The 14,201-nt window shown below is 31.9% G+C and overlaps 1 protein-coding gene across 1 annotated transcript; it reads left to right on the top strand.

Moving 5' to 3' along the window:
* The first annotated feature begins 4,356 nt into the window (after positions 1-4,356).
* LOC145157498 (uncharacterized) lies at positions 4,357-8,599 on the top strand. Its single transcript, XM_079076532.1, has 11 exons — positions 4,357-4,540; positions 4,650-5,085; positions 5,167-5,266; positions 5,308-5,587; positions 5,688-5,824; positions 5,873-6,095; positions 6,212-6,226; positions 6,625-6,982; positions 7,028-7,092; positions 7,135-7,413; positions 7,566-8,599. Exons 1-11 carry the CDS (start codon positions 4,357-4,359, stop codon positions 8,597-8,599), a joined length of 3,111 nt encoding a protein of 1,036 aa, XP_078932658.1.
* The last annotated feature ends 5,602 nt before the right edge of the window (positions 8,600-14,201 follow it).

Below are 14,201 nucleotides of genomic sequence, written 5' to 3'. Positions count from 1 at the left end.
TAATAACTCACTTAAACAAATGTTAACATTGTCTATTCCATCAATCAAAATCAGTTAAATAGCAAATTACCTGTATCACGATTTGTGTAATTAAAATAACTATATGTTTTGTTTTTAAATCTTTTAAAATGCCTAAAATGCCCCTCCCACTATTAAGATAGTCTTATTTACTAATAACTCACCCAAATTGCCCTTAAAGTTTGATTTTGAATTTGTACATAACGTTTCTAAAAATGTTCTTCAAGTTCCTAATTTAGTTTTAAGGTTATTATACTTGATAAATTCATGTCTCCAATTCAAGATCCTATATGTACTTTTATTCGTTGCTGATTATAGCAATGTAATTTCTGCCAAAAAAACTTTATTTTTAATCTTATAAAATGCCTAAAATGCCCCTCCCACTATTAAGATAGTCTTTAATCAATTAAGTCAGATATTGGTTATGGATGCACTCTATGTTGTTCTTGATTTTTTCTAATTTCATATTCTGTACAATTAATGGCGTTTTACAAAATTTTAATTTAAGACTTTTATATTTAATATAAATAGTATTTGTTTGTATTTTAATTTAACAATGTTATATAACTATACAATAAATATACTTTTTATATTAGGCTACATAAAAAAAATATTTAAATGAAATAATTTTTTAAAATTTGACAGACTTACACAATATGATAAGAACTAAATATAATAATAATTAATCATTATACCAGCCGTCGTTCAACATGAACCTCCCCTATACCCTAGACGTAATCGGGATCGATGTGTTTACGGCGTGCGTCGATGTCTCTTCATCTCCAATTGATCATCCAATTAAACCTTCCCCGTATATGTAAACTCTCATTCTTGCATTTTCATCACCATCAAAAGATAACTTCGAATTTCTCATCCTCTATGAAAAAAAAATACGGCGAACAATGGCAACAAACATGAATGTCGATCAATGGGCAAAGCTGAGGTATCAACTATGGACTGTAAGCAGTGAGCAACCAAAAAACACACCGATTGTAGAGTATGGCAAAGGAAACGACAAGAGGTTCACCATTAGAGTTGTCCATGGCGGATATTTTACTGATTATCCAGGTAAAGCATATGAAAAAACAAAAGTTCACTTTATTACTTTTATCAACATCGATTTGCTTGACATGGATTTGCTTGGTAGTTTTTCTAAAAGTTTGGGTTATACAACTATGGGATATTGGTATCATATGCCAACTGAACAACATTCTGGTTTGTCAATGACTCCAATTTTGGATGATGATGCTTTGGGAAATTTCAAAGCAATGGTTAGGGTACATCAATTCCGTGAGATTGAAAATCTTTATGTGGAACACAAGCCAGTATATGTGCCAACCAATTTCCCCCACTTCATGATGAACTCACCAGCCAAAAGAGTTGAGAAGCTTATTCATCTCTTTGTAACAGAACACCCAATGTCAACAGTTGATGATGGAATAGCATACATCAAGCATATGCTAAACATGACCATTCCCAGAGGAAAGATGGAAGATGCAATAGACATGGCTAAAGAGAATGTTATTGCATGGAAAAACTTAGTGTAGGTAACTGTTATCTTTTTTTTTTTTTATGAAGTTACATATTTCATGGTTAAGACATTTAGTAATTATCTTTTGTATATTGGGTGTAATAGAACATCATAGTTTGTAACCACTTTGAAACTTATATTTTGTTTAATGAAATATATGATGTGTTTATATATTTTATGTTAATGCTCATGTTACTTTCGAGGTTTATCATTTTTGGAGCATAGTATCTTGGTAACTATGGATATTATATCACCAATAAAGATCTCATATATTGTTTTGTGTTGCTGATATCATGAACTGTTGGAATTAAACATAATATTAATTATATATAACTTTCAGAATCTAGAAAAAGTTAACCAAATATTTCGATCTTTTAAGATGTCTAAAATGCCTAAAATGCCCATCCCACTATTAAGATACTCTTAAATCAATTAATTGTGGAATTTGACTATGGATGCACTGTAAGTTGTTCTTGGATTTTTGTAATTTCATATTATGGACAATTAATGTCGTTTTACAAAAGATTAATAGAAGACTTTTATATTTAATTAATTTAATAAGTTATTTTGTTAATAATATCAGTTCACCTCCTTACAGTGAAGAAGAAATAGGAAAAAAACATTCCTTTTTTTATTAATTTCACCGATATTCATGGATGATTAACAACAATTTGTTTTAATAGTTTCAAATTTTCAAAACAAATTATCGTTCCCTCCACATAATTTCAAAATCAAAAGTTCAAACCTGAATTAAAAGATTATAAAATCCTAACCTTATTTTAATTCATTTCCTCTGGATCGTCTTTGCTTTGCCGATAGTAGCTGTGTTTTTTCGTTCTTGATTCATGTTGTCCTCTCCAGTTGACGATTACAGGTAAGCAAATCTTTATTTCTGAAAAATTGAAATTTCCAGTTAATATTGAAATCGATTTGGAATACACCTTCGCCTCCGGTCCCCATTTTTCTTACCTTAACACATCTTTGACCTTGTAAGTTTAAAAGATCGACACAACAAACGAATAAGCTTTAACCCAACTATTTGTTTTCCTTCTTCGTTTCTATCTATACATACAAGTCCGACTGTAATGCGTCTTTGTGTTTCAGACTAACCTAAACGTTTGTTTTATCTTTAAGTAAATAAAATTCCAATTTATGCTCCATGTTTAAGTAAATATACGTAAATGGTCTCTGTTTAATAATAAATGACAACTAACTTCTATATTAACTTGTGAATCATTAACAAAAATTTATGTACATTTTGTTTACTCATATGTTTTTTAATATAAATAGTATTTGTTCACATTTTATTTTATAAATGTTATATAAATATACAATAAATATACTTTTTATATTAGGGTACATAAAAAAATATAAAATATATAAATGCAATCATATTTCAAAAATTGACCCACTTAAAGAATATGATAAAACAAATTGCAATTATATGTCAAATATTTTCATAATATTAGTTTATACTTTATTTTGCTTTAATTTAATCATACTCTTTAATGTTTATCATATTATCTTATAAATTAATTGTTGTTATTTCTTCAGATTCCAGATATATCATGAAGTCGTTTAATTCTAAAAAGAGTAGAAAATTAAATAGTTTTTATTTAGATAATAGAAATAACATTAATTTGTCTACTAAATCAAGCCGACAAACTTCAACAGCTACAAATGCACTTGATACACCTTACAACGGTATGTTTGTTCTTTAACATTTTTTTTTATATTTTTGTTACACATTTTTAAGCTCTAAATATATCTTTTAATAACACAAAAATATCACATGAATTATTTTCATATTATATAATTACAAAGTTTTATAAATTCTATATATTTTAAAAATATATTGTTAAATCCATATTTAAATAAATATATTATCATCTTGAAGCAATTTCATAATCAAACAATAACATGTATTATTCTAACAATAATCTTTATTAACATAATAAGAAAAACCAAAAAAATTGCCTACTTCATCGACCACGGAAGATTCATCATTTGCAACATTTGTTAACAACGGTTACAAAGGTACATTTCTTTCTTCACTATTATTATTATTATTTATTATATATTAATATGAAAAATTTAATTTTAACCAAATTTCAATCATTTATTATATTCAGTTTTATATCAGACACAATTATTTACACTCATATACATTTTATATCATATACTTTTTATTCGTTATACAATAACAAATGATTTTATGTACTACTTGCAAGCAAAAGAGAAAAGAAGACAGAGAAAATTATATTTGGATAACAAGAGATCGAAGAAAAAGAATACAAAATCCAGTGTTCAAAATCGATGTGGAACACATGTCTTAACACACACAGATATTTGTAATTTTCCTATTTTATTTTTTTAATTTTCACCATTCATATATCTATATAAAAAATACATACATTATCATCATTTTTTATTATTTCAATGTAGTAATATAAAATTTACATGCTAATTTAATTTTATAATACATGTCTTCAATTTTTTTAACAATTTGTTTTTTACAGATCAATCAAAAAACGTTGTTTGTGAAAAAGAAAATGCCCGTTCCTATAAATCCCGTGGAAACCAAAATACACCCCTACAATCATCTTTTTCATATATAAATGTTAGAACTCCGTTATCTAACATTTCAAATGATAATAATTTTGCTTTTCAAAATTATCTTTCAACCACTTTCTAACATTTCAAATGGTAATAATTTTACTATTTTTTTTCCAGCCAATAGTAGTTTCAATAACTACACAACTTCAACGTTACAAAATAATAGACATTACTCTGGACTTTGTAATGATATGACCTCGAGAAATGCATCTACAATAACTGTTTCTTCATCGTCAATCAAGTTAAATCCAGGATGTCATAAATTAAAAAGGAAGTTGGAAAATTTATCTCCTATTCCATTTATTGACTTGACAACAGATGTAGAAAATATGCATGAAGTCATTACTGAAAACCAAATAATTGGTATTTCCAAAGGTAATCCATATATATATACCCATTTTCTTTTTCTTTTACAACTCAAATACTGTATTATAACTGTTTATGAAATTCAATATTTTGCTTATACATCTTTATTTTATTACAGAATATTTGGATCATGGTGATCAAATTGTGGTATGTCAAACATGTCATGCAAAATTATGGAAAAATGAATTCATTAGAGGAAAAGAAAGAGGAAACACAGATTATTCATTATGTTGTGGTTATGGCAATGTTCAACTTCCATATTTAAAGAACGCACCACCAACTTATGAAAGAATGTTTCGAGGAACGGATTCTAAAAGCAAAAAATTTATGAAAAACATTCGACGTTACAGTTCAATGTTTTCTTTTACGTCGATGGGTGGTAAAATTGATTCTTCAATCAATAGAGGAAATGCTCCATACATTTTCAGACTTGGTGGTCAAAATTATCATAGTATTGGAAGCCTTTTACCACCAGATGGATCGCAACCAAAATTCTCTCAGTTATACATTTATGATACGGACAACGAAAATTCAAATAGACAGAGATGTTTTGGGTATATTTTCAACCTTCTTATTCATAGTTAATTTTGATATTTTTTTTGTACTAATATTATGTATATTTTCAATTTTTATAGTGGGGAAAAGCATCAATCTACATTAATCGATAATGATATTATTGAAGATTTGAAGTTGATGTTAGATTCAAATAATGTATTGGTTAGCTCTTATAGGATGGTAAGAGATATTTAAAAAAATATCCTCAAGTTGATATGAAGTTAAAAATCATCGGCAGAAGAGATCGAGATGGAAGGACATATAACCTACCAACTGCTTCTGAGGTTGCCGCTTTAATTATAGGTGACATTTCTGATTCAGTTGAAAATAGAGATATCGTTGTTGAAACTAAGTCGGGATTTCTACAGCGTATCGGTGAATTTCATCCTTCTTACCTTCCTCTCCAATATCCGCTACTATTTCCATATGGAGATGATGGTTACAGCGTTGATATTCTTCATAGAGGTGTTACATCTACAACAAACAACAAGCACGCAAACTGTACAATGAGAGAATTTTTCGCTTTTAGAATTCAAGACAGGGATCATTCGTTCTCACTTATTCTTAATTCAAAAAGGTTATTTCAAACAACTTTTGGTAGATGCTTATACCATGATTGAAAGTGAGAGATTGTATTACATACGTAGGCAGCAACATGTTCTTAGATGCGAGTCTTATGAGAATTTACGTAACCAAAAAGCTCAAGGAACTACAGATATCTCCAATGTCGGCCAACGTGTAATATTACCTTCATCTTTTACTGGTGGTGCGCGCTATATGTTGTAGAACTATTTGGATGCCATGTCGTTATGTAAATGGTTTGGATATCCTGATTCCTTCATAACCTTTACGTGTAATCCCAAATGGCCAGAGGTTAAAAGGTTTCTTAAAGATACTTCACTTCAACCAGAAGACAGACCTTATATACTATGTAGGTTGTTCAAGATCAAACTTGATGCATTTATTAAAGACTTAAGGGAGAATCACATTTTTGGCATAGTTCAAGCAGGTATTTGAAATAATGTTTCTTCATAATTGATAAAAGTTTATGTTATTTATTATATATTTATTATATTTTTCATTACGGTATAATCATATTTGATTTTTGTGCAAAATATTATGCAGAATTTCAAAAAAGAGGTTTGCCCCATAGTCATATATGTCTATTTATGCATTCTGACTACAAGCTACCTACTGTTGAATTTATCGATCCAATAATTTCTGTTGAGATACCAAACATAGATGAAGATCCATAATTGTATTCTCTTGTGAATGAGTTCATGATTCATGGTCCATGTGGCGCTGAAAATATCAATTGTCCTTGTATGGTCGACAAAAAGTGCTCGAAAAACTTTCCAAAACAATTCTGTAATCATACGTCTGTTGATCAGAATGGTTTTCCATTATATAGGAGAAGAAACGATGATCATTTTGTTGAAAAATCGGGTGTGAAGTTGGTTAATAGAAATGTTGTCCCTTACAACAAATATCTATTGAAAAGATATCAAGCACATATTAATGTTGAATGGTGCAATCAGGGTTCTTCTATAACGTATTTATTTTATACATAAACAATGGACCTGATAGAGCTACAGTTGGCATTGTACGAAGCAATAACGAGTGTGATACTAATGATGCGGTTGATGAAATAAATGAGTACTACGACTGTAGATATTTATCTGCATGTGAAGCATCATGGCGAATTTTTAAATATGATGTTCATTACAGGTATCCTTCTGTGGTTAGACTGCCTTTTCATCTTCCTGGTCAACAACAAATTATATATGGGGAAGACGATGATATTGACGATGTTCTGGACAAACCTTCTGTTGCTTCTTCAATGTTCACAACTTGGATGGAGTGTAATGCATTTAATGCTGATGCACGGAAACTTACGTATGTTGAATTTCCTACAAAGTTTGTTTGACAACGTGGTGATAGGATTTGGAAGCCACCAAAAGTAGGAAAGTGCATTGGTAGAATTCATTCGGTTTCACCTAATCTAGGTAAAGCTTATTTTTTAAGGATATTGTTAAATAATGTGAAAGGTCCCAAATCATTTGAAGAAATACGCACAGTAAATGGTGAAGAATATTCTTCTTTTAGAGATGCTTGTTATTCTCTTGGTCTCTTGGATGATGACAAGGAATACATCGATGCAATCAAAGAAATGATTCATTCTGGATCTGGTTTTTACCTACGATTCTTATTTGCTACATTGTTGATGTGTAACAATATGTCTAAACCAGAGGTTGTTTGGGAAAACACATGGGAATATTTGGCAGATGGAATTCTTTATAACCAACGACAGAGATTCAAGTCTCCAGGTATTAAACTTTATTATTATTATTATTTATTAAATTGTCAATTATTTATTTTTAAACATACATTAATTAATATTTTAATTATAATACAAATATTGTTAATAATATTTCAAATTAATTTGCTCTTTCTCCTACAAACTTATCACTTAATGAAGATCAACTTAAGAACTTAACTTTGTTCGAGATAGAACAAATTTTACTTCGGAACAACTTGAGTCTAAAAAATTATAAAAACATGCCTATCCCGGATGTTTATTATGTTTCTTCTTTAAACAATCGACTTATGATCGAGGAGCTAGATTATGACATTCCCATTATGAAGACTGAGTTTGATCGTATGTTTCTTGCATTGAAAAATGAGCAGCGTCACATTTTCCTTGATATCATGACTGCAGTTAAACAAAATAAAGGAGGTGTCTTCTTTGTTTATGGTTATGGTGGAACTGGTAAAACTTTTTTATGGAAGACAATATCTGCAGCTATTATAATAGATGGTCATATTGTTTTAAATGTTGCTTCAAGTGGGATTGCTTCACTATTATTGCCCGGAGGTAGGACAACACACTCTCGATTTGTAATTCCATTTGAACTAACAAAGGATTCTGTTTGTAGAATAAATCGAGGTAGTGACCCTGCTATCTTATTGAGAAAAACCTCATTGATAATTTGGGATGAAGCTCCTATGGTCCATAAGCATGCATTTGAAGCTTTAGATCGAAGTTTGAAAGATTTATTTAGGTCTGAAAATTCTACCAACTCAGATATTCCGTTTGGAGGGAAAATTATTGTTTTTGGAGGAGATTTTAGACAAATTCTACCTGTTATTCCAGGTGGAAGTAGACAAAACATTGTTAATGCTTCTTTAAGCTCGTCATATTTATGGCAACACATAAAGATCCATAAATTAACAAAAAACATGAGACTAACTGTTGGAAGGGATCAATCTGATATAGAAAAAATCAGAGATTTTGCAAAATGGCTGTTGGATATAGGAGAAGGAAAGCTTGGTGGCAACGATGGAGAAACGGTTATTGATATTCCAGATGATATTCTCATTAATGATCCACATGATCCCATAGGTTCATTAATCGACTTCGTATATCCTTCAATTTTGGAAAAGTACAACAATACAAGCTATTTTCAAGAAAGAGCAATACTTGCTCCAAAAATGAAGTGGTTCAGGAAATAAACGACCGTTTGCTATCGAAGTTTCTAGGAGATGAGGTTGAATATTTAAGTTCATATAGTATATGCCAATCTGAATTTGTTCATGATCAGTTTGATGCAAATTTATATTCACCTGATGTTTTAAATGGCCTGAAAGTATCGGGTTTACCAAACCATAAGTTAGTTTTAAAAATTGGTGTTCTCGTTATGTTGCTGAGAAATATTGATCAGAAAAATGGATTGTGTAATAGGACAAGATTCCAGGTGATATCATTGGGCAAACGTGTTATTGAGGCACGTATCATATCTGGAACTAATATTGGAAACCGCACTTTTATTCCAAGAATGTCATTAACTCCATCAGAAAAGAAAATTCCCTTCAAATTCCGAAGAAGACAGTTTCCATTGGTTGTATGTTTTGCAATTACCATAAATAAGAGTCAGGGACATTCGTTATCGAAGGTTGGTTTGTTTCTCAAACATACCGTCTTTTCACATGGCCAATTGTATGTTGCCTTATCTAGAGTTCAAAGCAGGGAAGGATTAAAATTGTTAGTTTTAGATAAGGATGGTAGTCTCACAAATAAAACTTCCAATGTCGTTTATAAGGAAGTTTTTGGGAGTTTATAAGAACCGTTTTTCTACCATCTTTTATTTTGTTTTCGTGTATCACACTTCATCCATCATATTAATTAATTAATTTATAATACTTTATTGTATTTGATTTATTCATGTTAATTACATTACAATATCATAATTCTTCATTATTTCTAAAATTTGATATCTTTTTATTTACACTATCAAAAGTATAATTATATTTCAATTTTTAAACCGTGGAGTTCCACGGGTTTAAACCTAGTTATCTTTATATTAAAAATCATAATTTTAATTTGTATACCCTTGTTTGTATTTGATTCCATGGATAAGGGTACATAAATTTTATTGTGCACCCTCTTAATCTAAACCGTTAATACAATAATCCTACAATTATATGTGGTTCTATGGTTCTATGAGCTTGTGTTGGTTCTACAATGATCCTTTATATATATATATATATATATATATATATATATATATATATATATATATATATATATATATATATATATATATAGTAAGCAACGCTCTTCGACAACGACAACTTGACTACTCCAAGAGCCTGCTGGTCTAACAGATCCCAAAACTGTAACAACCCAAATTTTCAAATAAAAATTTTCATTTAAATATTAAAACCCATGCTCATTAATTATAAATTCCAATCATAATTTACTTCTTAAAAATCCATTACATCAGTTAATTATTCAAAAGATCAGAGTGTCCATAATAAAATGCTGGAGAGTGCGTGATGCGCCATCATGTCGAGCCCTTGCCCTTTGATCCAGAAGTACCTGAAATTAAGCACTTGGAATGCTAGTTACTTCTTGTATTCTTGAGTGTCTAAAGCCTTTAAGTGCTTAACTCAATTAAGCACTAAAGGGAACAACTCAAGAGGTCTTCTAAACACCAAAGTAAGGCACCAAACTTCAAAGGTTTGGTGCTTTTTCAGCTCACGGTTTTTAGAGAGAAAAGAAGGGAAGAAGAAGATGAAAACTTGCACATTTCTCATACATAAGACACTCTTATATAGTCCATGAGAGGTAAGGCATTACCATTAAAATAATATAAAGTAATGGTAGCCTTTAGAAGAATGGGAGACAAAAGGTGGAAGGTTGAAAAAGCAACCTCCCACACCATCATTATGTTTTGGCTCATGCCTTTTAAAAAGTAAGATTCTTTATTTTTTATAAACTCCAAGTTTATAAAATATAAACTTTGTCTTTAGGTAAAAGATAAAAGAATCCAACTAGTCCAAAATTTTGTGCATGATGATGTGTGTAAAACCAACTAGTTTTAATCCTACTAACTTAAACACAAAGACAAACACACTAAAGGCAGTGTACCTATCGATTAGCAGTTTCGTTCAGGTAAGTAGGGTATCGAATACAGGGAACGGTAAACAATTAAAATAAATGCTAATATTATCTAAATAAAATAAGTAATAGAAAGGGGGTTTTCTCTAGTTTTGCAAGACTAGAAACTTAAACAATTAACTAAAACTTAAACTAAGAAACTAAGAGATAAGAAAATAAAAATCAACTAAATCCAATAATTAAGGAGACTTCTGTTTAGGTTCGAATCATTTATTCCTATGGTTGATTTTATGACAAGTGCAATGGATTAATTGGCATTGGCTACCGATTAGTGTGATTAGGTTCACGTTCGCTATTACTAATCCTTAGAAAACAAATTAATTCAAGCAGTGATCAAGTGATTAAACTAATAAATTCCCTAGTTTAATTATTCGGGTTAAATAAGACTTATAATTAGCTAATTAAATTGGTGATTCAATTAGCCTCTTCTTGATGGTGTATCACACAAGCTCACATATTAATTTACCCATTCTCTAGTTAATCCTAGTTTCATATTCACTATTCCTAGGCATATAGCAATGTGTTCACATAAATCATATGAGATAAGCAATTAAGAGATGTTCATGCAGCTTAATTACTTAGCTATTAACAAAAAATAGTTATGGTTAATGCATAAGGTTCTTTAACAAGCTTAATAAAACAAGTTCACCAAATTAAATTAATCCAACCACAAAATCAAACCATAATCACAAAATCATCTACCTAAACAGAAAGTATGAGTTTTAGCTCATGATTACAGCAGAAACAAGCTCAAAAACGAAATCAATTGGTAAAAACATAGTTCAAAAAAGAGATTAGGGAAAGAGTAAACTTGATTTTGCCTTGATTCTCCTTAAAATTGAATGTAGGGTTGATTCCTTTGCTTCCCACGCTCCAGCAACACCTTTAGTCGACAATTGGCCTCCAAGGGTTCATCTATCTGCTATGGTATCGGGCAGGAATGCCCTTTATATAGATTTTTGAAAAAATAGAGGTGAGTCGTCGAGTCCAGTGACCTACTCGGCGAGTCCGTCACTTAAAACCCGTGTACGGCAAGTCAGCGACTCCAGAATCGCGAAAGTTCGACATGACTCGTCGAGTTGAGGCCCAACTCGTCGAGTCCGTTTGGAATCAGCATTTTCTCAAAGCACGAAAGTCGTCCGAAATTGTGACTAGTTATCAGAACATTTTAAATCTCGTCAATCGGAGTTACGGTTCATGAGATACGGCCAAAACACTGATGAGGGGTCAAGCTGTCCAGCAACATCCTTCTTTCTTCAAAATCCAAGATCCAAGCCTCCAATCGCTAGTTCCGCTTCCTTTTCCATCCGAGCATGTCATTGTTGCTGAAAAATGAAATTATAATCTAATTAAGCACCTTTTGTTCATTAAATGAGACAGAAACAACATAAAGTATTCAGATAATGCATGAATTTTATAACTAAATATGCCCATATCAAAATACCCCACACTTGACTTTTGCTTGCCCCCAAGCAAAACTGAATTTTAGCACACCAATATCGCATACGACAATCCCAATCAAACCCAGCCATTATGTCAAGACCGCAACTCATGCATTTGTGTCTAAATTTGTCCTAAGGACCCCCCTCAATTCTAAATACTTACAATCCTCATAAACACTCGCCCACTTCTTTTGAACAACGCTCATTTTATGCATCCCTCCGAATCCATCCCCAGAAAACTTTCTTAACCTCAAGGTATTTTTGGTCAAGCAACCCAAGCATACATAATCTAGAAAATTACAACTTTTTTTGATACCACTATGGAGCTCTTTGGAATTCTTCACTTCTTTTATAATTTGATCTTTGATTTCTTTGAATTCACCACCTTCTTTGTTGGATTTTTGGTATCTTCAACTTTTTGAATCTTCGGAATTTTGATCTTTTGATCTTCACTTTAACTGCTCCAAAATTCTTACAACTTTTCTTGTAATTCTCTCTCTTTTTTTACATGTAACTCACTTTTTTTCACTCAATACCTACATGCTTAAGCAAGGGCACTCAACTTCAACCTTTATTGGTTAAAGTATTAGTTTTCCTGGATACATTTCAAGTACACGATGCTAAACATATTGCATCCCTCAAACTAAGCGATGTTGTGTTTTTGTCCCATGATTTCACTAGAATAAAGGGGGCCACAAATGCATTATAACGTATATAGGCTTAACTAAACATTTGGGTCCTCATGGAATCATCAAATATAATACTAGCATGGTTTCTAACTGTTTTTACCAAAATATCTAAATTAGCCCTAGCAATTTTATGCAAATTTTTAAAATTAATCTAAATTTTAACTAAATGTAACCAACCCCCTACCCCACACTTAATTTATGCAATGTCCTCATTGCATATTATGCATGAATCAGAAAACATAAAAATAAAGAGGGAATTGGAACAAACTCCCCTGGGCTAGTAGTTGCGAGGGTGATCTTTATTCTTTTGAGCTCCATCTTCAGATGACTTTGGCATGGGAACAGATCATCCATGCCTTGGGTGTCAAAATCTCGTGAGGAAAAACATCTAAATAGCTCCAATTATTAAGGAAAAAGCTCTTAGAAATCTCCAGGAATTAATCTTGATGATAATATGAGTAAACACTGCAGCGAATGTGCCCAAAATCCGAATCATGAGAGTAGAATCTTGAGTGACTCGTCGAGTAGAACGGGAACTCGGCGAGTAAATTGACTCCAAGCAAAGAATCGTGATATTGCAGATGGACTCGTCGAGCCCAATACGTGCACTCGGCGAGTAGAGCGCTGAGTGGAAAAAAATAATGTTATGCTTTTTATCCTTTGCTAATCTGCTGGAATATGATAATTCAGCGAATCTTCTTCGATTTCTTCAGTAAATGACACATTTTGTCACCCTTATTCCTAACGGACTCGATCCTAAACTTGAATTTGCATACTCTCATCTAGACCCGACCCTCACTCTAGCCTTGACCAATGAGACTCTTATATTGCATCCTAATCTTCAATCCTGAAAAGAAACAAGGCAACCACAGTAAAAGAAAACAAGCACACTCCTAATTAAGTCTTAATACATAAAAGTTCAAAACACAAAACCAACAAAATAAAATAACATCCAAATTAAAAACATAAACTTTCAATCTTCTTCAATATCATCTCCTCTAGCTCCACTCCCACTCGCTTGATTGTTCCTCCTCTGTACACGCTCCTCCCAACTCATCACATACGGGAATCCCGGTCCGGGCCTCGGCGTAATATTCATTTGTTCAAAGGGATAAACAAATGACTCGTTGTGATAATTCATACTTCTACCAAGGTCATCTTGGTACCTTCTTGCCTCAACGTGGTACCAATCCATAGGCAACTTATCATCCGCCGGAATGACCGGTGGGTCTTCTCGGACTTGCTCCCTCCTTTGCCTCACCCTTCTTCCCGGCTCCTCCGGTACCAACACCTCGTCCGCATTGGGGATGCCAATGTGCCCCCCACCATAGTCTTCAATGATCCTCGCCCTCCTATATAAGGTGGTGCTAAAAGGAGGGGACGAAGCCATTGTCAACATCCGAGCTTCCCCTTTTTCAAAAATCCCATATGTTCTCGCAAGCTTTGTGACAAACATGCCCCCGTTGATCTTTGATGTGACCGGCTCTTTGACTGCCCCTTCTGCTAAATATCTCGCCAAGCAA

Source organism: Lactuca virosa, chromosome 2 (genome assembly GCF_052849685.1).
Source record: "Lactuca virosa cultivar CGN04683 chromosome 2, Lactuca_virosa_CGN04683_v6, whole genome shotgun sequence".
Classification (NCBI taxonomy): Eukaryota; Viridiplantae; Streptophyta; class Magnoliopsida; order Asterales; family Asteraceae; genus Lactuca; species Lactuca virosa.
The sequence above is the reverse complement of the archived record's forward strand: the minus strand, read 5'-3'. Positions and strand labels throughout refer to the sequence as shown.